General features: G+C 51.0%; 1 protein-coding gene across 2 annotated transcripts in view; it reads right to left on the reverse strand.

The window, feature by feature from the left end:
• Positions 1 to 23,904, reverse strand: part of PPP2R1A (protein phosphatase 2 scaffold subunit Aalpha) — a 70,215-nt gene extending 46,311 nt beyond the window's left edge. For both annotated transcript variants that reach the window (XM_026488214.4, XM_026488218.4), the window contains exons 1-4: positions 23,653 to 23,904; positions 9,843 to 9,933; positions 4,582 to 4,682; positions 214 to 446 (exon numbers count right to left, since the gene is read on the reverse strand). In XM_026488214.4, the coding sequence (XP_026343999.3) occupies positions 214 to 446; positions 4,582 to 4,682; positions 9,843 to 9,933; positions 23,653 to 23,730 (503 nt within the window). In that variant the 5' untranslated portion in view covers positions 23,731 to 23,904. The remainder of the gene's footprint in view (positions 1 to 213; positions 447 to 4,581; positions 4,683 to 9,842; positions 9,934 to 23,652) is intronic.
• Between the last annotated feature and the right edge of the window lie 3,116 nt (positions 23,905 to 27,020).

Genomic DNA, 27,020 nt, shown 5'->3' on the forward strand with positions numbered 1-27,020 from the left:
AGATCTGTTCTTAGCACTTTGTATGTGGTAATTCTTATAAATCCTCACGATGCCCAATGGGAGGAAGAAGCTATCATTTCTCCATTTCCTAAATGAGCAAGAGGCCGTGTCTGGACCAGGCCTGGGGACACCGCTCTCTGAGGGGCGGGGTGGGGGGGAGCGGGGGCTAAGCCTGAGAGAAGGGGTCCAAGCCGAGGGGAGGCTGGGACTCACTGTCGAAGTTCTGCCTTGACGGCGCTGGACACGCGGGGGTAGCAGACAGAGAAGAGGCCACAAGCCGAGGTGCGGGAGGTGAACCAGTCGCCGCCCGCCAACCGCTTCACCAGGGGCACGAAGTGGGCCTCGAGGTCAGAGGGTGAGTGCTCGTGCGAGATGGCCCGCAAGGACTCCACCGCCTTATCCCGCACCACCGTCTCCTCCACCGTGGCCAGCGACTCCAGGGGTGGCTGCGGCACAGAGCACAAGGTCACAGCAGGTCCCCTCCCCACCGCCCCAGCCTCAAGCCCCACCCCATGCCCCTCGCGGCTCATCTCCTCCGAGAAAACGTCCTTGACCTCTCCATCCCAGCCTTCACCCAGCAGGCCTTCCGGAAGAGCCCTAAGAACCTCTCACAGAGGCCCCTGAAGGAGCTTCACTGAGGGCCACGATCCTCACAATTCTACTCATCACGTTCTGAGCAGAGGGCCACAGCTGTCACTGGCTCCTCACAGTGCATGGATAATCGTGGCTACTGACTGGAACATCTATTTGCTGGGTGTCCTAAGCAGGGTCACTGTGTCACACAACGAGGGACTTCGCGGGGGGGGGGGGGATTGCTGACTCTATGAAGCAGGTCCCGTGATGGTCTTCATTTTACAGAAGAGGAAACTGAGGCCAACGAGCTAAATAACTTGCCCACGCTAGTGCTGGCTACAAGACAGGATCCAAACCAGGCCACCTGGTTCCCGTGCTTGCCAACAGTTAAGAGCACGGCTGGGGTTTCTGACAGGCCACTGCCCCAGGAGCTCACATGACTGGCAAACCTGAGGCTACGGATTGTGAGGCCTGGAGGGGTCGTGCTTCTTTAGGGACATCTGACTGGCTCATCACCATGTCCCCAGAGCCCAGCAGAGCTCCTCCGACAGGGCAGGAACTCAGCAATTTCTGACTGAATAGAGGGAGGCTTAAGTGAGTCTAGTCTGTTCAAATAAAGGTGTGGAGATCTGCGGTCTGAAGTCCAGCGTGGCCTGACAGGTGTAGAAGGCAGAAGAAAGCAGACACGGAAATGCCTCCAGGGCCCAAACGGGCAAGAGAATGGAGCAAGGAGCAAAGGTCGTGGGTAGGGACAATGGAAAGAGGCAGAACCTGGGGCATGTAGCCTAGGAAGGACAGCTGCTCCCAGCTTCATCAACTGTCACCACAGGAAAACACAGCTGGTAAAAGCAATCAGTTTTCCAAAAGCAGCCCAAAGGGCCAGGTGGGTATACGTCAAAACTCCTATTTACCACACGCTACACCATGGACGAACACTGAAGACATTATGCTGAGTGAAATAAGGCAGTCAGAAAAGGCCACACGTTGTAGGATTCCTTTATATGAAGACCCTAGAGTGGCCAGATTCATAGACACAGAGAGTAGAATGGTGGGCCCCAGGGGCAGGGAAGAGGGGATATAGGGCGTTACTGGTTAATGGCGACAATTTCAGTTTGGGAAGATGACAGATGGTGGTGGTGACTGCACCACAATGTGAATATACTTAATGCCACAAAACCATACACTTAAAAATGGTTGTTTATATATTTAACCACAATAAAAATAAACAAAAAATCTCATTTACAAAAGATCAGCAATGATTCCAGAGGAAAATATGACACTATGCCAGCCTGGGGGTTGCCAGTGCATGGCCTCTGTCCTAGAGCCATCAGGGTTTCTGGTTCTGGACTGGCTCACGGGAGTGTGGCTGAAGATGGTGTCACAGGGCTACAGCAGGGACTGGGTTCCTCTTTGTTCCTGGTTTTCCTGCTTCCCACGCTGGCACATGCGGGGTGGGTACTCAATCAGGATTTGCCATTTACCCGTTCCATTCAGAGAGAGTAACCAGTTGTAACAAAGGCCTGGGGACCAAGGCCAAGCAGTACTTATGTCAGGCCAGGCTGCCTGCCCTAGCAGGTTGCTGCAGGCAGTTCGCACAGTGTGGTCTGCAACCACCCAGGAGGCCTATCTCAGCACAGACCAGAAGAATCAGACCTTCCGGGGTGGGGCCCAGGAAGGTGCATGTTTAGGGAACTCCTAGGGATGCTTTCCCACAATGAAAAGTTGTGAAGGAGAGGGAGGAGTTCTCAAACCCAGAGAACATGCCGGGGAGGGGAGAGGTATGAACTTCCTATAATCACTGTACTTTTAGGAGAGGCTCCACGGTTTTCATGAGATTTTCAAAGGGATCCAGGATTCCAAAAGGATTAAGAGTTGTGGGTAGAGAATCAATTCTTGGGCTATAGCTACATGGGTCCCTGTGAAATTAGCTCCATTTCACCTCTATAGAGAATGAGGGCTGGGACTGGCTCGGACACGCCTCTGGGTTCCCAAGGCCCATAGCTGGTACTCATGCTCGTGGAATGAACAAACTGCACAATAACCATTTTCCATTTCTGTCAAACTCCAGATCCACTGCCACTTCCCCCAGGAGGCCTTCGCTGACAGCTCCCCCTTCCCATCTGAAACAGGTTAGGTGCCTCCTTCAGGTTCTAAGGTCTCCCAGCTTCCCTCTTGTCCAGCTCTAATCAGCCTGTAAAGCAACCGAGAACCCTTGAGGCGGGGAGAGGGGGGGTAGGAGAAAGGAATGGCAGTGGTTAAGAGGCAGGGGCCTGGGTTCAAATCCTGACGGTCTCTTCCCAGCTCAGGCAATTCACCCAAACCAGACCTCGAGCCTCAGTTTCCTCATGTGTAACTGGGGCTAGCACCAGTGCGTATCTCACAGGGTTACTAGGGGACACGAAAGGTGACTGTGCAGAAGGCACCTGCAGGCGCCGAGGAGCACCAGCATTCGGACCTGACTGGCCTCCGGGTTCCTAGCGCTCCCTGGCCCAGGGCCCTCAGGATGTGTCTCTGCCAGCCCATGTGACCATCATGAACATCGGTCCCAGACGACATGTCACTCTCCCCCAAAGTGAGTGTGGGGTGACCCTGACCTGGCAAGGGAAGGACTCCAGGGTTCCAGTCCTGCTCCCCAGCAAGCCTGAGTTCTACACCACCTGAGGGCCCTGGGGCCCCTTGCTGAAGCTACGGGATCCATGTTTCCTACTCCCAAGTTCTCTGAGATGCTGCTAAAAGCTACAAACTCTCTCCTCAGAAAAACTGATAAATTCCAGGGCTTGCAGAACGTTCCAGGGAGCTCAAGGGACCCCTTTTTCAGGCTGGTCCCCAGACCTCATCATGTTCCTCGTGTAGGGCAGCCCTAATCTGTGTAAAATGTAGGGAACGATCTCATTCGCATACAGCTGTCTGCATGTACACACACACAAATTATACACGTACACACATGAAAGCTGACAGACCAGAATTTAATGACAATTATCCAATTTCTTCAGAAATAACCCTGCTTAGAAGAAAAGTTACCGTATCTGTTCAAGCCCCAAATCCCAATTTTAAGAAGTGCCATTATTTCATACACCACTAAAAGGAAGAAGGCTGCTAACAAAAATTGTTAAGACATTATTAAGTGCAGATGCCAAATATAAAACTGTGTCTTTACAAAGCATGACACACAGGATTACTGGGGGCAGGGGGAGAGCAGGCAGAAGCAGGGACCCAGGGTTCTGAGGATCAATGAAAGCCAAGGGACTTGGAAACCCCCGAGGCTCCTCCTTCAGGGATGGCAGGACCGGAGTCTTTCCCTGGTGACAAGGCAGTCCTCCTTCCTCTTCTCACAAACAGTAGTTTCTGTTAGAATCTGACCCATCTGTGTCCCTAGCTGTCACCAAGCACAGGGGTGCACAGGCAGGCACCTGGAATCCCGACTCTGCTACTTACTACCCGTAAGGCCTTAGCCAAGATGCTTAACCTCTCAGTGTGCCCAGTGGCTCATCTATAAAAAGGGAAATGTCCTTACCCCAAAGGGTGGACATGACCTCATGACATATGGCATAATGACACTGCAGCTAACATCTGATAGTACTTACCATGTACCAAATACCATGCTAAGGGCTTAAACCAATCAAAAAGATATGCTTTAATGACTCCCATCTTATGGATGAGGGAAAGTGTAACACAGAAAGGTTAAGTAACTCTTACAAGTCACACAGCAAAAAAGTCATAGAACTCAGACTGCCTCCAAGCCCAAAGCCCTCTATGTACAGTGGCAGGTGGGCCTGGCACTGGTCAGGCAAGTGTCCAGCTAACAGGAAGGTAAACAAGTGCATTTTTGGTGTTGCTTTATGAAATGCCACTACTAATCTGCTGGATTAAAGGGAATGTCCAAGGCTTGCCTGTGCCTAGAATGTGACCCCCAGCCTCTCCTGCATTCTTCCCATCCTGCTTCTGGCAGGGCCGTAGGTCTGACTCCCAAGGGGTGGGCAAGGGGACCTCCCTGCCTCCCAGACTCACCAGTAGGCAGTGCACGTACTCGGGGCCTCCCACCAGCGTGGTGAAGGTTCCCAGCTGTTCTGCCAGGGCCAAGAGGACCTCATCCTCATCGTAGATGGTGTCTGTGGAACCAAGACAGACTCTGTTACAGTCCCACCCCAAGTCTGACCCCAGCCCCTGGGTGATCCAAGCTGGGAACAAGCAGGTTCCATTCTGCTTCCTCCAACTGTCAGCCCTCAGTCTCCCCAGCCTCCACCCGGCTGGTGCAGAGATCAAGGTGCAGGCCTGGGTCAGAGGACAGAGCACCAAAGCCCCTCGTCTGCCCTTTACTAGGTGCGGCACACCGGGAGGGTGAGACCAGTCTGCAAGCCCATTTCTGCGCCTGTAATGGTGCTAACGTACCTTCCGGCGGGAGTTCCAGTGAGGGGCAAACAAGAGCACGCACAGGAGCACAGAGCCTGGTAAATGGGGGCTTTCCGCTTTGGTCTAGCTTCTACCCTCAGCACTGCCTTCTCTGCAAGAGCTCATCTTTCTCTTCAGCTTGAGAGATTCTTCTCCGTCCTTCAGGAATCAGCTCAGGTTTCCTGACCAGACCAGGGCATGTCCCTTCTCTACACTCCCTTTGACTCCAAGCCACCTTTATTAGGGTCCTTATCTTAGGAGTCCAGGAGTGGCTCCTCTCTGTACCCCAGTTTCTGCCAGAGATGAGCACAGCAGGCGCTCAGTCCAGGTTTGCTGGAAGAACGGATGACTGTGTAAAGATAGAGCTGCTGTGCCCCAGCCAGACACCTCCAGGCTCCCGTGCAGCTGGAAGGCCAAGGGACCATGCTCTGGCCAAAGGGGTGTGAGAACTGGCAGGTCCGAGTTCTGGTCACTTCCTCACCACCACCGGTCTGCTCGTGGGGCTGTCCTCACCCTCCTCCTCTCGTGGTGGGTTCTCTGCTCTGCCGCTGCTCGGTGTGCGGCCGCTCACGTCACCGCTGAGCCGGTTTTCTCACCCCACACCCCAACAGAGCTGCGTGAGACCAAAGTGAAGTGATGTTTTCTGTGAGGAGCTCAGCATGGGGCCTGGCCCGAGTCAGTGCTTCAGAGAATGCAGCCCAGTGTGGCTCCGGGCCCACCGGGCCTTTGAGTCCTTCCCAGCCTCAGTTTCCCTGGCCCTCTCTGTACACAGTTAACCTCACCCTCCCATTTTCTCTGCCTCCCGGAGACCTTGTGCATATCCATGGCCTCAACTCGTATTCAACTCAGTCCTCAGTCCAGACTCCTTGGCCAAGCCACGTTCCTGAAAGCCAAATACGTGGAACCTGCCAGCACCTCCTATTTTCACGGTCCCCACCTCTACAGAATCGCCTTGCCAGCCTCCGCATCCTCCTGGCCTCAAATGCTCAGGGCCGCCACCTCCCTGCCTCTCTGACGCAGACCTGTCCCACCTTCCACCTCAGTGTCACTCTGATGGCCACCATCTCTTGCTGGGTGACTGCAACTGCTTCCTTACTGGTTTTTCTGCTTCTGCCCTGGCCCCCAACCACCCAGCCTCCTTCCAGAATCCTGAGGGATCCTTTAAATTATGACACTCCCCTACCTCAACCTTCCAATGGTTTCTAAGAAACATGAACTAAAATCTAGACTCCATACACCATGATCCCATGTGATGTGGCCACTGTACCGATCCCCAACTCACATCTTCCCTCCAACACTGTGCCCATCCTACGCGTGCCTCTTCCCGCACCTGAACATTCTTCCCTCAGAGTCCTATAGGGTAGGTGCCATTCAGGTCACACCCCCAAGAAGACCAGCCCTGACCACCACTGGAATATCCCTTACCCTTATTTCTACTTTGTCTCTCTGGCCTCATCACTACTTATTCCCGGTTGGAACAGAAGCTCCACGAAGACAAAGTTTGATTTGTTCTCCATCTCACAGCACACAGCGGTGTGCATGAGAGATTTATGAACTATGCCTACGGATGGCCTACTCCAAAGTACTTTCTAACTGTACTGTGCATTAGCTTAAACGAATCCAGATCCTTTAAGGAGAAAACACTCTTTTCTGAACTTGAAGAAATGCCATGACCATGACAAAAGGCAGGATCAAGCCACTCTCCTCGGCCCCGGGGAACCCGCGTTCGTACAGCTTCCCAACAAAACCATGCGGTGTGTTTAAGGCAAACCTGGGATTTCTGAGGATACTTTTCACTGGTGTTTGCCTGGGTACAAGTCTTTAAATGGCAGGTGACTTTTCAGCCACTGGCACGCAGGTGACTTGACTCACCTTGGAACCCACCCACATCTCACTATGGCCTAAAAATTACCAACACCTGTTTCTAACACAGTGGGGCATCATATGGTAATTTTCCCCTCACAACACTGATTGTGCGTGTCCTGCAGGTGTGAGCTCAGAGAGGGCTCTCAGCTTGTTCCGAAACAGTATCATCTTTTCTGAAAGATGCAGTCTATCTGCCATTTGCTATTTTGAACATTTTGCAATGGGTGAAGCCCAAAGGAAAGAAAATCTGCCACCATTTAATGAAAGCAACCCAAAGAAATCTGTCTTGAATGCCTGACTCCTCTTCCATCTCGTGGCTTCTGCAGTTCCTCTCACTTGCATTACTGTGATGTCACGTGTGGCTCTATGATGTAATAAAGAGCATGCGTATGTTAGATTCACTGAATCTTGCGGTGCCTGGGTGGCTCCGTCAGTAAAGCGTCTGCCTTTGGCTCAGGTCATGATCCCAAGGTCCTAGGATCGAGTCCCACATCAGGCTCCCTGCTCAATGGGGAGCCTGCCTCTCCCTTTGCCTGCCGCTCCCCCTGCTTGTGCTCGCTCTCTCGTGCACACTCTCGCTCTCTCCCCACCTCTGTCAAATAAATAAATCTTAAAAAAAAAATTCACTGAGGGGCGCCTGGGTGGCACAGCGGTTAGGCGTCTGCCTTCGGCTCAGGGCGTGATCCCGGCGTTATGGGATCGAACCCCACATCAGGCTCCTCCGCTATGAGCCTGCTTCTTCCTCTCCCACTCCCCCTGCTTGTGTTCCCTCTCTCGCTGGCTGTCTCTATCTCTGTCAAATAAATAAATAAAATCTTTTAAAAAAAAATTCACTGAATCTTAACAACAGCCCACGTATTAGATGATGATTCCCGTTTCAGAGGAAATGAAGCATGTCCTGGCTGGGACTCAGGCGGCCCAACCCCACGGTCTCTGCTCTCAGCCACCGATCCCAATTCCACTTCCTGCGCTGTTTCCTTGCCCATCCCGCCCCCTCAATACAACACTGTGTGCACAGGAGCCTTATTTTCTACATCTCATCCGCCCACCCTCCAGCCGCTAGCTACAACGGCTCCCTGCCTTCACCTACGGGATTAATCCCAGACTGCCGCCTGGCACTCAAACTGGCAAAACCCAACCCCCTACCACCCACCTGCCCCTGTGCCTCTCCCTGCATCCCATCACCACGTTCAGTCCTGCTCCATTTTACTGTGTACTCCTGCCAGTGCCCTCCCCAGGCTGCCTTCCCCACTACCTCATTATAGAGGGACCGGCAGCATGTACCGAGCATTTTCTACGGACTCAGCTCTGCGTGGAGCACTTAATCCTCAACAGCCCTGTGAGCTAGGTCCTCCTCTTACTGCGACAGGTAAGGGAGCTGCGGCTAGGGGAAATGGAGTGGCTTACCCAGGTCTGCCAGCAGGCTGGTGGCAGCTGGAATCAAACAGGTCCCACCAACTTCTTTACCCACTTTATTTTTTTAATCTTTTATTAATTTGAGAGAGAGCGCGAGAGCACGCATGAGCAGGGAAGTGAGGGGGCAGAGGGAGAAGCAGGCTCCCCACTGAGCAGGGAGCCCGATGTGGGACTCAATCCCAGCATCCCAGGATCACGACCGGAGCCAAAGTCAGACACTAAACCAACTGAGCCACCCAGGCGCCCCCTTTACCCATGTTATTACACCACCGTGCCACACATCACACTCCCTGTGCCCCAGCCGCCCCGTCTCAGCGCTCGAGAGCTTTCAAGTCTTGTGCTCAGTCCGCCAGTGGAAGCTTCAGTTCAGGTCACCTGCTCAGTGTCACATGGATACCCGCTCCTCGTGTGGCGTTCCCAGGCAGATAAACCTGTGCTCCTCAGTCATCAGCTGCTGTCACCATGGGCAATCCCTGTACCTCTGCAGGCCTTCATGTCCCCACATGTCACAAGAAGGAATCATCATCTCTGCTCCCTTTCTCCCCGGCATCACCACTAAGCCCAAATTAAAGGATCCTATAGGAGTTTCACTAGTGACTGAGCCTTCAGCTGCAGTTTCAAAAAGTATAAAGCAGGAATAAGAACAGTGGGAACAGAGGACTGACCGCTACGTGGCGGTCCGGCGTGCGTCAGACACGGTGCCGAGCGCTCTGCACGCACCTTCAGACAGAACACTTAGCAGCCGTCCCGTGTGCTGAGCACGGACTGGGTGAGCACCTCGCATGGCATCTTCTTTAATCTTCACATCAGGTTATACGATTAGGCCCGTGTCACACACGAAGAAGCAGAGGCAGGCAGATGTGAAATACCTTGCCCAAGGTCACACAGCTAGAAAGCGGTGGGGCTTGGATTTGAACCCAGGCTCTCAGGACCCCGAGTCATTAACCAGTGCTGTGAAGTGCGCAGCCAGCACGACTAGATAAATAACCCCTGCCGAGTCACTCCCCAGCTGTGCCGAGTCACCTCCCAGCTGCGGGATCTCAGGCAACTGTACTCCTTCCCCTCTTCATGCTCGGTGTCCTCACCTGTACAATGGGGGCAGCAGTCGGCCCCAGCCTCAGGAGCCGCTGCGAGATTCACAACGGGGAGCAACACCGTGTGTACTTACGGAGCACAGGCCCCCATCCGGAGGACCGTGAACTAACCCAATGCTCACAAGAGGGCGTTTAGAGCACTGCCTGGCACGTGGCAGGCAGAGGATAAATGTCAATTATTCTTACTGTTACCGAATGCTCACATCCATGCTACAGCACATGCGTGTTTATCTGCACTTCATACATAAAAACTCCAAGAACAGTTAGGTTAAGTGACTCACCTCAAGAAACCAGCTTTTAACTGTTAGTGCTGTGACTCAAACCTGGTTCCATCTGCCTCCAGACCCCGTTCACCAATCCTGCTCCCCACCCCACCGTGCCTAGCACGGGGCAGGGGCAGACACTCACCATCTGTTAAATCCCTCACGAGGCCTCTCTTACTTAACGGGAACCACCCCCCGACATCCCCCACTCGGCCTGGGCCCCAGGAGTCCACCTCCTTACCTGTCAGGAAGGGCAGGAGCTCGCTGCGGGTCCTTTCCACCCCAAGGGCCAGGGCGATGGTGGACAGTTTCTTGATGCTGTTGAGACGAAGCTAGTGAGAGAACAAGAGCAGGGGACAATGTTAGCACGCCTAGACTTAGGGGTGTGTGACAAGCTCCAGACCCAGGCAACCTCTGGAAGCCCAATGTGTGTAAGGATGGGGAACAGTCACTTGGCACACACCTACCAAGCGGCTGTAAATTACAATGGCAGCAGCAGACTCAGCAAAAGCACCCACCACGTCTCACTGAGCAGACACCCACCGAGTGGTGCTTTCCAAGACCCCCTCTGAAAGCACACACTGCCCCCCCCCCGCCTCATCCTCCTGCTCTGCTCTGGCCCCTCCTGCACGCAGCACCCCCTGGCACGCTCCAACAGGGGTGGCCACGTTCCAGCAAGTTTACTCTGTGCCAGGTCCTCGGCGGGCACTCACACGCACAGGCGCTCACGACAACCCGGACGTCAGAGCTGTTATAAGCCCCACTCTACAGAGCAGCAAACAGGCTGAGGGAGCAAAAGTCCCTTCTAAGGGTCACACAGTTCGGGTGCTGTGGGGCAGGGACTGAAAACCCCGGACCACCAGCTAGCAATGATGATTAACGGAACAAAGAATATTGTAACAACTGTGTAAACAGGAGTACTGTTAGCAGTAGTAATAGCACTAGCAGAATGGGTTCAACAGTGGCCCCCAGAAGACACGCTCTAGTCCTAACCCCTAGTACTCAAGAATGTGAAAAAAGGGATTTTGCAGATACAATTAAGTCAGCATCTCAAGATGAAATTATCCCAAATTTAGGGGGGAGCCCTTGTGAAACAGTCAAACAAAGTATGTTTCCTAGTCTCTGCCCCTGGTTCCTGCACAGAGTTCCTAAAGCCCGTGGAATTTCCTGAGAGACAGCAATGCCTTTCGTTCTAATGAAGCATATCTTGGTGGGCTCCTGGATGGGGACCAGTCACCAGAAAAACCAAGCCATAGTCAGAAGCTTGGCACTTTCAGCCCCACCGCCATCACTGGGAGAGCGGCTGGAAACGGACTGCATGATGAAGCTTTCATAAACATCCTCAAAGTACAGGGTTGGGGAGTTGCCAGGCTGGTGAAGACATCCATGTACCAAGAGGGTGGCGCACCCCGACTGCCGAGGAACAGAAGCTCCTGTACGCAGCGCCCTTCCAGACCTCACCCTGTGTAGCTCTCCTGTGCGTGTTCATCCAAACCCTTTCCCTTCTCTTTTTAGATAGCAAGGTGATAAATGTTAAGTGTTTCCCTAAGTTCTGTGAGCTGTTCTGGCAAATCATCGAGTCCAAGGACAGGGTCATGGGACCTCCAATTTGTAGCCAAGTCTGACAGAAGCCGTGGATAACGTGGGGACCTATTACTTGCGACAGGCATCTGAAGCGGGGGGCGGTCTTGGGGGGAGAGCCCTTCACCTGCGGGGTCGGCGCGGGCTCTGGTTAGCGTTACAACTGAAATGAATTGTAAGACATTCCGCTGGTCCCGCAGAGACCTGCATGGCAGGGGGAGAACCGTACACGTGGTGTCAGGAGTGTGGAGTGTGGTAGTGACGTGAGAGTCAAGGAGACACACAGAAGAGTGAGTTTTCTCTACACAGCCTATGACTGTGTCCTGATGAGACAGGAAAGGAGACATGGAGACACAAGGAGCGGAAGGCCACGCAAAGATGGAGGGAGAGAGATCAAGGGGGTGTATCCACATAAGCTAAGGAGCGTCCAGAATTGCCAGCAGCCACCAAAAGCTAGGAGAGAGGCATGAAAGGAATCGTCTCCAGAGCCCCCAGAAGGAAGCAACACTGCTGACACCTTATTTCACGTTTCTGGCCTCCAGAACTGTGAGAATAATCTTTGTTGCATTCAGCCACAATGAGCGGTGATTTGTTGTGGCACCTGGGACTCGAACACGTTTGGCTAACACAGGGCAGCTCTCCCATGGAGCACTTAGGTGTTACGACCTCTCTCGATCCTCTCACTCCTAAGGAGGTTGGCATCCAACACCCCCTTTCACGACGGCGGGGACAGGCTCAGAGAGGCAGACACATGCCGAAGTGAGCACCAAGAGAGCCAGGACTCAGCTGCTCCGATGACACAGCCCACCAGGAATGGAAACCCTTGTTTCTCCAGCTCAATAGTGCGGCCCCCCTCCCGGCTCACAGGGCTGTGGCGGAACGAAGTGAGGTCATGCGTGTGGGAGTGCAAGGAAACACCCTTCTGAGTGAGTAAGCCACTGCTGGGCACAGAGAAGGCATCCTCTTCCGGGAAGGAGAGGCAGAACGAGAAGGGATGGGGCTCCCTCAGCCAGTTCTTTTCCCAAAGAGGTCTGTGAGCGACTGGGATCCTACATCAGTTCCCTGGTCCCGGGGTTGAAAAATCTCTAAGATCACAGACAATAATGGGACCCTAAGGAAACGGCTACGGTGGCCTCTCCTTTCAGAAAAATGCATTCACATTCCTCATACAACGTCACTGGGTTTTGGGGTTTAACACTGTCCAAAGACTCACCTCTCCAGCAACAAAGAACCTCAAGATTAAATATTATGAGGCCTGTATCTTATCTAGCCAAAAAACAAAACACCTATAGAGACGGACCAATGGAAACATAACGAAATAAGGTGAACACTAAGGATGAATGAATACAGGTCGTAAGTATAAACCCTCCCCGTAAACTGCCAACAAGGACGTATTTTCGGCATCTTGGGTCACACGGTCTCTGTCCTAAGTACTCAACTGCGCACTGGCACGAAACCAGCCACAGAACCAGACAACAGGCAAACAAACGGGCAGGGCTGTGTTCCAATGAGACTGCATGTGCAAAAGCAGGCCATGGGCTCAATTCAATCCACGGGTTGTAGTTTGCGGGCCTTTGCACAAGTCTTTAAATGTTCTGTAGGTTTGAAGTTTTCCATAATAAAACATTGGGGGGGGACTGACTTTATTGCCTGTTTCCTTCCTCTTTGTCACCTCCCAGTTAGATCTTTGGGTTCTTCTCTGAGCTGGGCTATGGGGAAATGCACACAAGAGCCAGGGACCCAACCAGTGAGCAGCAGCCCTGAGGATGAGACACTAGCAGGGAACGAGCATAAGTGTAATGCCAGCAACAATAGCTGCTAACACTGGATTGCTTGCTATGTGCTCGACGTGGAGAAATAACACATCTGATCCTTGAAGTGAGCTCTGAGGCAGGGACTGTTTTCAGGGTGAGGATGCTGATGCACAGAGAAGCTGTCATTTGCCAGAAAGCAGCAGAGCCCAGACTGAAAGCCAGGCACCAGACTCTTCATCTCAACATCTCTGTAGTTTAGGAAAGGCGCCCAAGGGGTGGGCGCCTAAGAATGAGGCCATCTCTGCCACGCTGGAGAGCCCCCTTCCCTCCTGCCATCGCTGGAGATTCTGGTTTTGCTATATTTGAGAATGTCAGCTTGCTTTGGTCAGCACTGACAGCACCAGGAACACTCCAGAAAGGCAGCACCGGGTGGCGCTCCGGAGACACACAGTCTGGGTTCAAGGCTAAGCAGCTTTATATATGAGCTGTGGGATCTCGGGCCACTCTGCACCTTTCTGGGCCTCATTTCCTCACCTCTGAAATACGGATTATAGTATCACCCATCCTCAGAAGGGTACTGTGAGTACCAAGTGACATAAACCTGGGAACACCCTCGGACTAGCAAAGACAATAATGACAGTGGTGACCTCTCCCTGTTGACAGCATCCTGATTCTGTTCAGGTATCTCAAGAAGGGCACGCGGGGCAGCAGGCTAGCTGCTCCTCCCGGGTCTCCTTTCCTTTCTCTGAGAGCGAAAGAGAAGTAACAGCAAGCACTCCCATGGTGCATACCCTGCACCCGGCACCACTCTAGCTACCTTCACGTCTCAACTCATTTGATCCTCGAGAGACGACCTCAGGAAGATTCAGGACCACCCATTATGCGGCCGAGGAAACAAAGGCACAGGGAGGTTAAGTAACCTCACATAGCTTAGAGGTGGCCGAGCCAGGATGAGAACCCCAGTCACCTGGCTCTTAACCAGTACCACCAATTTGGATTTCTGTGTTTTTAACTGGGGGGGGGGGGGGGGGGGCTTAGCAGGTCTAACAACAACCAGTTTTGAAACAGAGAACACAGACAACACTAGAAGTACCTCCAACAGCTGAAATGAGATGTGAACAGTCATGATTTCCATAGGCCTTGCTGACACTATACTTTGCTCTTGTAATACTACAATTCATATTAGGGGGAAAGTTAAACTGGAGTTATAGGTTATTGAAAATAAAGATGTTATTTTCCCCATCCGAATTCATGGACCTGTGCTGGAATTCTAGGTGGGCCCCAGGTTAAGGGCTCCTGCGATGGGTTATACCACCGCTCGTAACCCCTGGTTTTCAGCTGTGCACATGACCTCCGGGAAAAGACATTTCTGAATTGCTTTTTCATCCAACAAGACCAGGAGATTAACGTCTGGCCAGTGAAATCCCAGTGGGAATGGTGTGTGTGACTTCTAGGAAGTGTCCTTAAGGCCATCTGTGGTCATACTCTTCTTCCCTCTTTGCTGCTCGGAATGGGGCTATGATGGCTGGGCTTCAGCAGCCACCTTGGGATTGTGAGGAGATGGGGAGGGCAGGATGGAGGACATGCAAGCAGAGTATAGTGCGGAAGAGCCTAAGACCCTGACACTGATGAGTACAAGAGTGCCTCATCAGCCTGCATTGCCATCAGGCTTTTGGTCCTAAGTCAGAAATAAACTTCAAACAATTTAAGCCTCATTTCGAATTTTCCTCTTATTTATAGCCAAACTAAATTCCACTGAACTCAGCACATGACCTAGTTCTGGACAAAGAGACAAGGGCAAGTGAGCCAAGGAGCTTCAAAAAAGATTTTCCTTCTTGGGAAAAAAAGGGAGGATGACAAGGGAAAAAACCTTTCTGTCCTGGGTTGGCCCCTGCTTCCAGTGTGGTTCTGTCAGGACTTCATGACAACAGATGCTGCAGCGATCTTGTGGCCACACAAGGCAGGTCAAAGGAACGGCATACTCTGACCCAATTCTGTGATATCCTTGAGCTGCCGAACTGGTCATGTAAGGAAAAAATGAATCCTTAACCTGCTGAAACCACTGTTGGCTGGGTGCTCTGTGACATTCCTGATGGAGCAGCCATTAATAACATCAATAAGAAATCCTTACTGTCCCTTGATCGTGGCACTGTGCTGAAGACTACCCTGTGCACGGTCCCCCAAACACCCACGACATTGCACATCCATGGTTTCACAACAACCCTGGGCTGGGGCTGCCTATATGCCCAGTACGTGGAGACATAACGCACAAAATCGCCCTTCCCACCACTACATCCACCTGCAGAAGCACTACTCACTTTTTAAGGCCCGTGTTCCCACTGCATCCACAAAGCTTCCCTGACATGGACACGTACAGTGTGGCCCCAGGGAGCTTTCCCGTCACAAACAGGTACGGTGTGAGCCACAGGCAATCCATCTTCCCTTCAGAGTAAAATCCAAAGGCCTTGCTATGGCCTCTGAGCCCAACATAATCTAGCCCCCTCCCCACCCACTCTCACTGCCCGACGCCCCCTTGCCCCTGGAAATCCTGTCACAACGGCTTCCTTGACGGTAACCAACAAACCAACAACGCAACACCACTCTCACCCAGCTCTTGGCACTCGCGGATGTACTGTCTCCTCAGTCTGAAACGCTCTCCCTCCAGACACCTCAGGGCTCCCCCTACTTCACCCAGACCTCTGCTGGATCCTCACACATGACCACCCAGGGGAAACGGCATGCCCTCACTCCTCACATATATGAACTCTCACCACGTGACACAGACTTCTTCGTTCAGTTGGTCCTTCCCCACTACAACATCAGCTTCACAGGGCATGGACCCTGTCTTCTTCACCCCGTGCCCCAAGAACCTAGGGTAACACCTGGCACAGAGCTAGAGCCTAATAAATATCTGCGGGATTAATTATTATTATTATTAATTATTTTTTAAATGAAGAAGCAGAGATTAAAAAGTATCTAGAGAAATATGCTCCAAGTCGTTACTGTTTGGGACAGGTGGTGGCTGGCAATGGGGTAGTAGGGTCTGTAATATAAAGTGTGCGCTTTAACAAGGAGCCGTGGCTGGCCAGGGGACATGCTCAATGAGTGACAGGAGTCTCTCTACCTCCTATAAAGTCCTAAATCTACATATCTTTCTTCCGTATTCCACAAAGGATCATGTTTTTAAATGAACATAATGTGTGTGGGTGTGAAAAAGTAAGCACCCACCTGGTAATCACTTAGCATTGCTGAAGAGTGAAAATGGGCATCACAACCTGTATTTCCACATTATCTGAATTTTTTTTTTTTGAATTTTTTTTTTTTAAATAACAAATGAGCACGTACTCTGGCTTTACCCACTAGCTAAGGGTCCCCAGGCAAGTCTGGGCACCTTGGAGCTTTCGTTTCCTCGCTGTAAAATGGGAATTACAATAGTGCCGGAATGATCAAATAGGGAGAACCCAGAGACGGAGCCTGGCAGGCAGCAAGCACCTCAGTGTTAGCTGTTCTTTACCATTGTTTCTTCCGTATTTGACATTTCGGGGGAGGGGGATGTGAGTAGTAATCGTTCCCCCCTCAAGCCGCAGCATTGGAGTGAATGCTTCTCGAAGCACTTTCCCTGGCATAATTATTTATGGACATCTGTTTCCCTCATTTGGAAGGTGACTTGTCTCTGGGACAAGGGTCAGGACTGTTATCAGCAGTGATTCCTGAACCTAGTACAGGGCTGGGCACGCTAAAAAGCATAAAAAGAAACCATTTCAGTTTTTAAAAACTCAGCTACAGTTTAGAGAACTTAATAGGTGCCTGGTCCACAGCTAGGTACTCCACACATGTTGTCTCCTGTAATTCTTATCACAACGCAAGAGGCAGACACCAGCCCCAGTCATTCCACAGCCAGGAGAGTAAATGAAGCAGAGGGAAATGCAGGCCACCCAGTGAGCTGGGGCAGAACAGCAACCTGAACCCAGTTCTGCACTGCCAGCCTACACAACGTCTCTCTTCCAGCTCTACCCTTCAGAGAGCAACCTCAGTTCTAAGTTCTGCTTCACCAGTTCCCCATGCATTCCATAAAAAGAAGTCGGAGCTCGTAACTCCACGCTCCTGAGACATGGACATGGGGCAAGCTGCTGCAAGGTCTCGGTCAGTGGCCGGTGACCGCAGGGCCTTCACACAGCCCATCTCACTAACCCACACGCCCCAGCCTGTGTCTTCCACCCTCTCTGCATTTAACAAGAAAATCAAGGCCAGAAGTGTTGAGTAACTTGGAAAGAGGCCAGACGAGGACTTGAAATTCTGGTCTGCATCTACCCACAGCACCGTCTCCGTGTGTCACTTCCAGGCCCAGACTTTGTCTGCACAGGGGGCTCAGCCTGGTGGTGAGGAATGAGTGCTGCCCTGAAACCCAGTGCCCTTGGCTAATTCCTAGTGTCATTACTTACTAGGCTGTGGGACACTGAGTATCCTTATTTATTCAATGCCAAGATTCACAGTCAAATTCACAAACTGATTTAAACAAGCCACATGTAAAGGAGACTTCTGAAGCAGTCAGGGAAATCTGATGATGAACTGAGGTTTAGAGGACCGAGGAGTCACAGTTAGAACCGCTTGCTATGACGCCGATGATGGCACCGCGGCTATAAAAACATCCAGTCTCAGACGTGCGCAACCAAGTATGTGGGAGAAAATGTCTGAAGCCTGGAAGTGATTTTCAAAATACTTAAAAGCAAATAACCCCCCCCAAAAAACCTGAGGAAGGGTGAGGACCAGGTGAAAACATGTGGCAATCAATTTCTGAAATCTGATATTTAACTACTAAAAAAAACTTTTAAAGAAAAGTAAATTAGCACCTATCTCAAATGTCTCTCGTGCGGACTTAATGAATAAAAGTACTCCTCACGCTGCTGGGCGTGTGGCAGGCAGGGTTTCTAAACCTCAGCACTATTGACATCTGGAGCTGGGCCACCTGTGCGGTGGGGGCCACCCTGTGGACTGTAAGACACCGGGCAGCATCACTGGCCTCTCCCCGCGGGATCCTAGATGCACTCCCCCCACCAAAAGTATCCTCACAACCAAAAATATCTCCAGACATTTGTCTCCTGGGGAAACGAAGTCAACCCAAGTTGAGAACCACTGCTCTAGAGGAATCAGGGAAAGAGCAGTCTTTAAAGGGGCGCCTGGGTGGCGCGGACGGTCGGCGGCCAACGACTGATTTCAGCTCAGTTCATGATCTCCAGGTCCTGGGATCAAGCCCCACATCGGACTCTGCACTCAGCAGGGAGTCTGCTTCTTCCTCTTCCGGCTCTCGCTCATGCCTGTGCACTCTCTCTCATACATACATACATACATACATACATACATAAATAGTCTTTAAAAACACCCAAGCAGCTCACCTCCACAAGGCCCCCATTATCTCACCAGCACCATGACTACTGCAGGCCAACACTTACTAAACACTTACAACACGTCAAGCACTTTCCATGTACCCTACTATTTAATCCTCACAACCCCCTTACAAACTCCTAAATTACAAAATCACCCCTATTTTACAGATGAGAAAACAGAGACTCTAACGCAGAAACCTAGCCTCTCAACCAGCGGACCACACTGTTTAGTGACACGAGGCCCCGAACACCCGTGGATACTGCAGTCCGGCCTCTGCCTCTGACTGCGGAGGCCTTAGGGAAGGGATGCAATCTCTTTGCACATCATGTTCCCAAATACGAAACAATAAGCTACCGCAACAACTGGACAAGATCGTCATGTACTGAACGCTTACTTCTAGGCAGCCACTTAATTTGCCAATTCACGGCATCTTCACCAATCTCCACAGCACATGCTGCTTCCTCATCATTATTCCCGCTCTACAGATGAGGAATCCCAGCCCAGTGAGGAAAAACAACTGGTGCATGGACAAGGAGGAACAAACTGGCAGAGCTGGGATTCAAAGTTCAGCCATCCTTGACTCCCCCTCTCCCCACTCAACACATTACATCCTATCCACCAGCAAACCCCAACAGCCCTCCTCTCAACATACCGAAAATCTAAGCTCTTCTCCCTACATCCATGCCAATGCCAGTCCTGGGTGCTCTGCAAGGACACCCCAACAGGTCTATCCGCTCCTGCCTGGCCCCTACTCAACAGCCAGGAGGATCCTTTATAATTAAGTCAGAACATGTCATTCCTCCACGCAAAGCCTTGCAACAGCTCCTGAAACTCACAGAAGCCCTTGCTCTGGTCCACGGGCCCTCACCTGATCTCATTCCAGACTAGTCTTCACCTCTCACCACTCTGCCATTCTTTCTCTTTAACCACGCTGGCCTGCTTGCTATTCTCTAAACACAATGAGCATGATCCCACCTCAGGGCCTTTGTACCAACTGTCTGGACTGCCCCCCCCATTCTCCCTCATTTCATCCAAGTCCTTGCTCACTATCACTTCCTCACTGATCCTCACTTCCTCCACTATCACCTTCCCTCACTACCCTATCTAAAAAGCAGTCCTGAGGGGCGCCTGGGGCGCTCAGCTGGTTAAGCAGCTGACTTCCGCTCAGGTCATGATCTATGGATCCTGGGATTGAGCCCTACATCGGGCTCAGTGGGGAGTCTGCTTCTCCCTCTCCCTGAAATAAATAAAATCCGTAAAAATAAATAAATTAAATAAATAAAAAGCAGCCCTGGGCTTGCTCTAGACCCTGGTGCCTGCCTTATTTCTGTAGTAAGCAATTACTGCCACTGACATCACACTCTTGACCCACCGTCTGCCTCCTCTACTAGAACGTAAGCCCCACGAAGGCAGCAGCTTTGCTGTTCCGCTCCCTGCTGTGTTCTAGCAGTTAAGACAGTCTGGCGCGCAGGAGGCGCTGAACAAGTATTTGCCAAGCAAATCAATCAAGCCTAGAGGATTCCAAATCCCACGTTCTTTCTAGTATCCTAGACTGTCTCATTAAAGACCAATTAAAACATCTGGCATATAGATACAGTCAGCAAGTTTCTGTCCACCCCAAGGTCTAGTCTCTCCTCAGGTCTGACACTTCCTTTGGGAACTTTTCCTGGGTCCTCCACTGCTCAGCTGCATGAATTTGGCCAAGTTACATACTATGCTATGCTTCAGTTTCCCCATGAGGAAAATGTAGGTACGCGCAGGACCTACTTCCGAGGGTGGCTATGAGAATTCAGGAAGCTCGTAAATGTAACGCCCTTTGCAGCAGTTCACTCACAGCAAGCACCCAACAGAGACCAGCTCTTATTATTATTTATTCAACCCTTTCTGAGCTCCTCTATTCTGAGGCCTGTACTGAGCCACTGAATCCTGAGAGATGAATCAGAGCCAAGCCCTGTCCTCAGAAAGCCCATACACATGGGCACGGTGCAATCTGAGATTCTGTCTCTGATTCTTGGGAAAATGTTCAAACTCCTTTTAAACACAGATCTGTAATTACCTGCATGAAAAGATACGGAAGCAAAACTAAGTGAAAAGTGCAAGTTGTAGAACAAAATATTTAGTGTTTAAAAAAATAAAACCCCACCAGCTTTCTCCTTCTATATATGAATAGAGTATGACCTAGAGTCAGCACACTCCAACAGAAATATAATGCAGACAAAAAAGAAAGAAAAAAGAAATATAATGCAGACAATAAACGCAAGGCATACATGTAAGTTTATATTTTCTGGTAACATTAAAAAAAGTAATAAGCATACAAAATTAATCTTAATATATTTTATTCAACTCAAAATTTTTATCATTTCAATGGGTAATGAAGATGAAAAGCTTCACCGAGATGTTTAACATTCTCCATAGCACGTCTTTGAAATCTGGTATGTATTTTTTTTTTTTTAAGATTTTTATTTATTTATTTGACAGAGATAGAGACAGCCAGCGAGAGAGGGAACACAAGCAGGGGGAGTGGGAGAGGAAGAAGCAGGCTCATAGCGGAGGAGCCTGATGTGGGGCTCGATCCCATAATGCCGGGATCACGCCCTGAGCCGAAGGCAGACGCTCAACCGCTGTGCCACCCAGGCGCCCCTGAAATCTGGTATGTATTTTACTTACAAGTACATCTCAACTCAATCTAGCCACACTTCATGTGTTCAATAGCCACAGAGTGGCTACCACGCTGAACAGCACAGGTCTACCAAGGTCGGTAAGGACCTGGTAACATGGGCTACTTTGGGGGCAGGGGGTGGGAGAAGGCTGGGGAAGAGAGGATGGGATTTAATACAGAGGTGGTTTAAGCCAAAGGCTGACATTCTCCTTACTGTAAAGAACTAGTCAGAACATATTTTAGGCTTTAAAGGGCCAAACTGTCTCTGTTGCAACTATTCAATTCCACCCTGCTGTTGTGTCATAAAAGCAGCCATGGATAATATGTAAACAAAAAGGTCTGGTGTTTACAATAATACCTTATTAAAAACAAAAAGGCAAAGGCCACCTCTGGCCATTTCCCAATTCCTGTCATGAGGGAAAGCAGCAGAAAAATATTCACCTTTAGCCCAGAAGGATGACCTGTAGCCTGCATAGTTTCCGTAAGGACCAAATACGAGGTGTTTTCTACATTCTTAAAGGGTCTCATGACTGCCCATACCTCTTACCAACAGTTAATACCAAGCTAAATGATAAGCACCAGAGAAACCTTGTGAAAGTAGTTATACAAGTAGAAATTCGAAGAAAACATTTATGATCTAATACTCCCTGCACATCCCCTGCCCCTTGAGCACTAAGCATATAACCACTGGCTTCATACAGAAGTACAGTGCCTTCGGCCCACAGGTCCCCATGCTACTTAAATAAACTTGTTAAGTTGCACATAAAACATCTCAAGAACTCTTCCTTGAATCGTGCTCAATGATCTGGCAACACCTGGCTGAAGTGACTTCTCACAAGAGCCTTCTGAGTCATAGGCCCTTTCATCTTCGGCTCCCAACACCAACAGCTCATTCTCTTGGCTCCAGTCACACTGGCTTCCTGCAGTTCGCAGAACATACACTGCATATTGCTGCCTTAGGACCTTTGCACTTGCTTCCTTTACCTGGAATGCTATTCCCCAGATATCTATGAGGGCCTGCTCCTCATTTCACATCTCTGCTCAAATGTCCCCTTCTCAATAAGGCCTTCCCTAGTCATTCTGTCTAAACTTGTAACACTCTCCTCTCCTCCACATCCCTGCTTCATTTTTCTCCAAAGCACTTATTGCCATCTTACATAGTACACATTTTAACTTAATTGTCTTATCGTCTGTTTCCCCACAATGCAACATAAAGCTCTATGAGGCCACTAGTTTTTGTCTACCTTGTTCCCTGTTGTATACCTGTGCCTAAAATAATGCCCTACTCAGAGCTGAGGCCCAATAAATACTGATTCACCATCACGATGCCCTGTTGTTGCCTTCCCACATCTCACACCTGTTAATAATGTATTCAGCTGTTTCACATCTGCCTCCTGTATAACAACTGGTGTCACCATTATATCCTCAGCACCATAACTGATATGTGGCAAGTGTTTACTGAACGAATGAATTCACACAAAAGCCCTGTGAACTAGATAACTACCTCCATCTGAGAGAAGAGGAAAGCAAGGACTAAGGAGATCAACCAACTTGCTCATGTCAATTAGAAAGAAGTGGAAGAGCCAGGAGTACAACAGCAGCCCGTCTGACTCCACAACCTGTGATGCACCTCGAACTTAGGAAGCTGGGCCCAGTGCCATCCGCTCAATTTTACAAAAAGAAATATTGAGGCCCCTATAAAGGGAGAACGGGACCTCTTCAATTACTACTCCCAATAACTGCCGCTAACATTTATTGGGCCCTTATAACAACTAGGCACCGTTCTATTTTACTTGTAGTCTTAACTCACCCAGTCCATCACAACCACCCAGTGAGGCTTAACTATTATTAGCCCAGATTTCAGGGAAAACAGGCCCAGAGCGGTGAAGTAATTTGCACAAGGTCACACGGCGGGAGGGAGGTGGAGCTGGGATGGGCAAACCGTGGAGTCCTTAGTCTTCTCAACCCCTAGGCAGCGCGGCTCTGCCGGGGCCCATCCACTCACTAGTAATGTGTCAGCCTGTTTAGTAAACTGCCCACCCGCAGTTCAGCAGGATCCCAGAAGCGGGGCGAATTTCTACCTCGAAATCCCCGCTTAAATTTGGCTAGCTGTCCCCTTGGGAATGGAGTGTTTTCGCCAACCCCTCCCCTTCGGGATTCGACACCGAAACTGAAAAGGAGGGAGAGCAGGAATTGGAAAGGCAGCCGTCATCTCTCAGTCCCCATTTAGAGAGTTCACCCCGCAGTGCTGAGGCCCAGCCGCCGGAACACAGAAAGGAGAAAACCTACCAGAGCCCCGAAAAACCCGGGGCCCCTCCCCCACTTGGAGCAAGCTGCGCACCCCCATCCCCAAGGGGCCGAGCCCTTCCCTCTGCCCCACCCAGTGGCCCGACCCACTCCCTGGTCTCGGCTTCCAGGACCGGGGCCGCCGCGCGCACTTGGCAGGCCCGGGACCCCTCCAGGGTGGCCTGCCTCCCGCCCTCCGGTGGGCTAACACCCAATCCCGGGCGCCGTCTCATCCAGTCTGGGGACCTGGAGACGTGAGAGCTGGGCGCTGATTGGCCGCCGCCCCCTTCCGCCACTCCCAGCGAACACTGAGCCTTCTCCGCGAGGGCCGTCCGTGCCCCCGTTTCCCCTTCCCGTATTCCCCAAGACCCCCAGGGCCTCCGGACCTGAACATCCTCGTTGCGAAGCTCGTCTATCAACACCGCGATGGGGTACAGCGAGTCGTCGCCATCGGCGGCCGCCATCTTGGCTCCGTCCCGCGCCTGTCAGACTGCGGCCCGCGCCGTGCTGAAACCGGGGCAGGGAGGGGTAGGGCTGAGAAGAGGACGAAAGAAGAGCGTGGGGGCACCCGAGCCACTTTACAGGGGCTGCCCCACGGTCATTGGCCGCGCTACGCCGGCCAAGCCCGCATTTCATTGGTCCGGACAAACGAAGCCCCGCCCACCTCCCATTTGCCATTGGTCGAAGGCATTGAGGTCAGGCTGCCTCAGTATAGTAGAGAGGGGAAGGAAACGGATGTACGCGGTATCTTAGCGACCAAGATTGTACCCGCCTACGTCGCCGCTAACAACGAGCGAGACGAGCAGTGGTTCCTAGCCAATAAATGGAGGAATTCAAAGGAGGCAAAACCTGCCCTCTGGCGAGTCCGGCACAAAGTTTCTGCGCATGCGTCGCTAGGATTGCATGACGTCATGTGGGGACCAGGACTGCCTGCAGGTTTTGGCTCCTGAGGCGGTCCCCCTGGTGGCTGGTGGGCCTATTATCGGCAACTTTGTGAGGGAGGAGAAGGGAGTGAGCCTTTGGTTTTTGCCTTATTATGCGGAGGCCCAAAGAACGGTGGTGACTTGCCTTACTCTCCGGATGAAACTCAAACCCCTCGGGCTCATATTCAAGGCCCTTGGGGATCTGGTTCCTAAACTGTGTTTAGGCACATCCGCTCCCCGTTTTACACTTCAGCGGTCCTGGAAAACTAGCGCCCTCCCACGACATCATGCTCTTTCACGTCAAACAGCATTTATTCAAACCATCCCTTTACTTGGAGAGCAGTTCCTATTTAATGCTCAGATCTCCGCATAAATGTCTCCCCTTCACTGCTTCTCTTCAGCCTTGGTCCTGCAGCCCCCAGAACCACATACGACAACCATAACCACCACCACCAGAGCCCAACCCCGCGTGTCTGTCTGTCTGTCCTGTGTCTCAGAAAGTCCATCCCTAGGGCTGGCACTGTGACTATGCGTCGGAGTCTGTCTCCTCACACAGAGTGGGAGCAGTGTTGCCTCTGACTAATCTCCGTTCCAAGCGTCACTCATCAAAGCCCCCCACCCACTTCTGAGGACCACCTTAACAGAGGGAGTTGGGCGATGGGGATGGGAAGGCCTGGGATGCTTCTTCCCCCTTCATTGCACCTCTTGAAGGGCAAGGCTGAGCTAGGACTCCAGGACACGTTTGAACAACCCAAGCTTCTTTTCCAAACACCCCTCCCCACTCCTCTTAGGAAACTGCTCCCCATAAAAAGGGGACGGTGGTGGTGGTGCATATTTCAATCCTTGACCTCCGTGTGCCCAAGATCTCCCCACCACTCTACCAGCTCACTGAGACCATGCTTCGTAGCTAAGGGTGTATTTTAAATATCATACCATTTTATTTCTCAAATATACCTCAGTAATACTGGGGGAGGGCGGGGTGTCACATTTGTGCCATGCAGAAATACCTCTGAGTCAGAAACAGGCTCAATCAGCAGCCTGATTCTGGTTAGTCTCTGAAGAACAAACCGTTACCATAGGCATCTAAATGAGGGACCCAGACAAGTATTTCAGCACTGCAATTGGTTCCCACAGTACACAGCCCAACAAGGCAGTGGATGGAGGGGTTCCTTAATCCACTAGTCCATAGTTTTCTAAATAACATACTGGACAGCTAGACCTTTGGCAGCAGCCCAGGTTTCTGAAATGTGATCAATGAAGGAAGGACCCGCCTCTGATTCAGTTCTGCAGAGCTGGCACTGAGGCTAACCAGACCCAGTGGCCCAGGGGACACCATTAGGTTCCGGCTGACCTAAACCATCAGTGACCAGGGCCATGCATTTAGGGTACTCTCAGAGGATTGAGGGTTCCTAGTGCCAGTGGCTTTGGCTACAGTGTGGAGCTTAAAATGTCCTGTAAAAGGTTAGGTACCACTTATTCCTGTCAAGCTGAGATGCTGCTGGAAAGAGTCAGCCTTCATTCTTGAATATGTACTTGCCATGGGACATGGGACTTTTGGGACCCTCCTTACCCTGTTACAATTAAGTCCATGTTGACTCATTCCAAAATTGGAATATCAGGGCAGACAGTTAATGTAGTTTTTGAATGTTGGTGAGGTCCAGAGCCGATGGCCAAGAAAGAATTCTTGAGATATCTTTGGTGCAAAAAGGTGATTTTATTAAAGGGGAGAGGACACGTGGGCAGAAAGAGCTGCTGCACCTGGATTGTGAGGGATGACTGACTATATACTTGGGAGTTGGGGGAGCTGAGGAAAAGGGAGGTTTTCAAGAGAAATTTCATATGCTGAAGAGAACCTACAAGATATTGGAGGACTTGCCATTGTCAAGTTTAGGTTGTTGTTTCCTCTAGCAAAGCATTAATATTAAGACACTTGCTTCTGGAACTTAGGTTATTGGAAAGAATGCTTCCTTCTTGTAAATCACTAAGACATTTGTAAACCGGGGGAGACTCATGTCTTGCAGGACTGTAATCTCTAGAAGTTAACCATTTGTCTTTCCTTTCCTTAGCTTTAGGACAGCCAGGATTTTCCCAGTCAGGGTGAGGTGCAGGTAGAGAAGTGTTACTGTGACACCAGTGGGGTGGGGTGAGTCTGAGATGTGAATTTGTGTATAAGCTACCCAGCCTGTGGAATTTTCTTATACCACTCCACACAGACTGAGGGAGGCCCCAAGGACCACATCAACTTAGCTTCTCTCTGCTACTATGGCAACTCCCAAAGGCCGGTGCTTGTAGGGTTCGATTTGCAGGGTGTCCGCTTGTGCTTCGTTCTCAGCTTGCCTTCTGGTCCTTCATCACAGTCACCACACATCTAAGGGTCAGTTTTGAGGAGAGCTCCTTAATAAGCTAATCGCTCTTTTTAAAAAACTTTATTTAGTTTGGTTTTTAATCACTGCTATTTTAAAAGAGCTTACCCGTTAGTTGTGTCAGGAGGCCCCAAATCCATACACCAAATGGGGCTTCCAGGTGGAGGTTTCCTCCCTTTGTCAGAGGCTCCAAAGGACAGACTTATCCCTCACAGAGAACTATGCCATCTCCCATATGCCAGAAGTCCAGCAAGGGCTGGGCCCCCTTTGACATGATGGGAAGCCAAAGAGACAAAGGTGTTCCTTCACTGTTGGAGGGATTGAGCACCGTGCACCTTCCGTAGAGTTCCAGTGAATTTTCACTGGGAAACAGGACTCTGAATTTGGTCGGGTTATATCCGCCAGCCCTACTGGCAGAGGTGATAGCACCTGAGACAGGGCAACTGGGACTGAGGCCTCCAACTCGCC

The sequence above is a fragment of the Ursus arctos genome, unplaced genomic scaffold, assembly GCF_023065955.2.
Source record: "Ursus arctos isolate Adak ecotype North America unplaced genomic scaffold, UrsArc2.0 scaffold_19, whole genome shotgun sequence".
NCBI lineage: Eukaryota > Metazoa > Chordata > Mammalia > Carnivora > Ursidae > Ursus > Ursus arctos.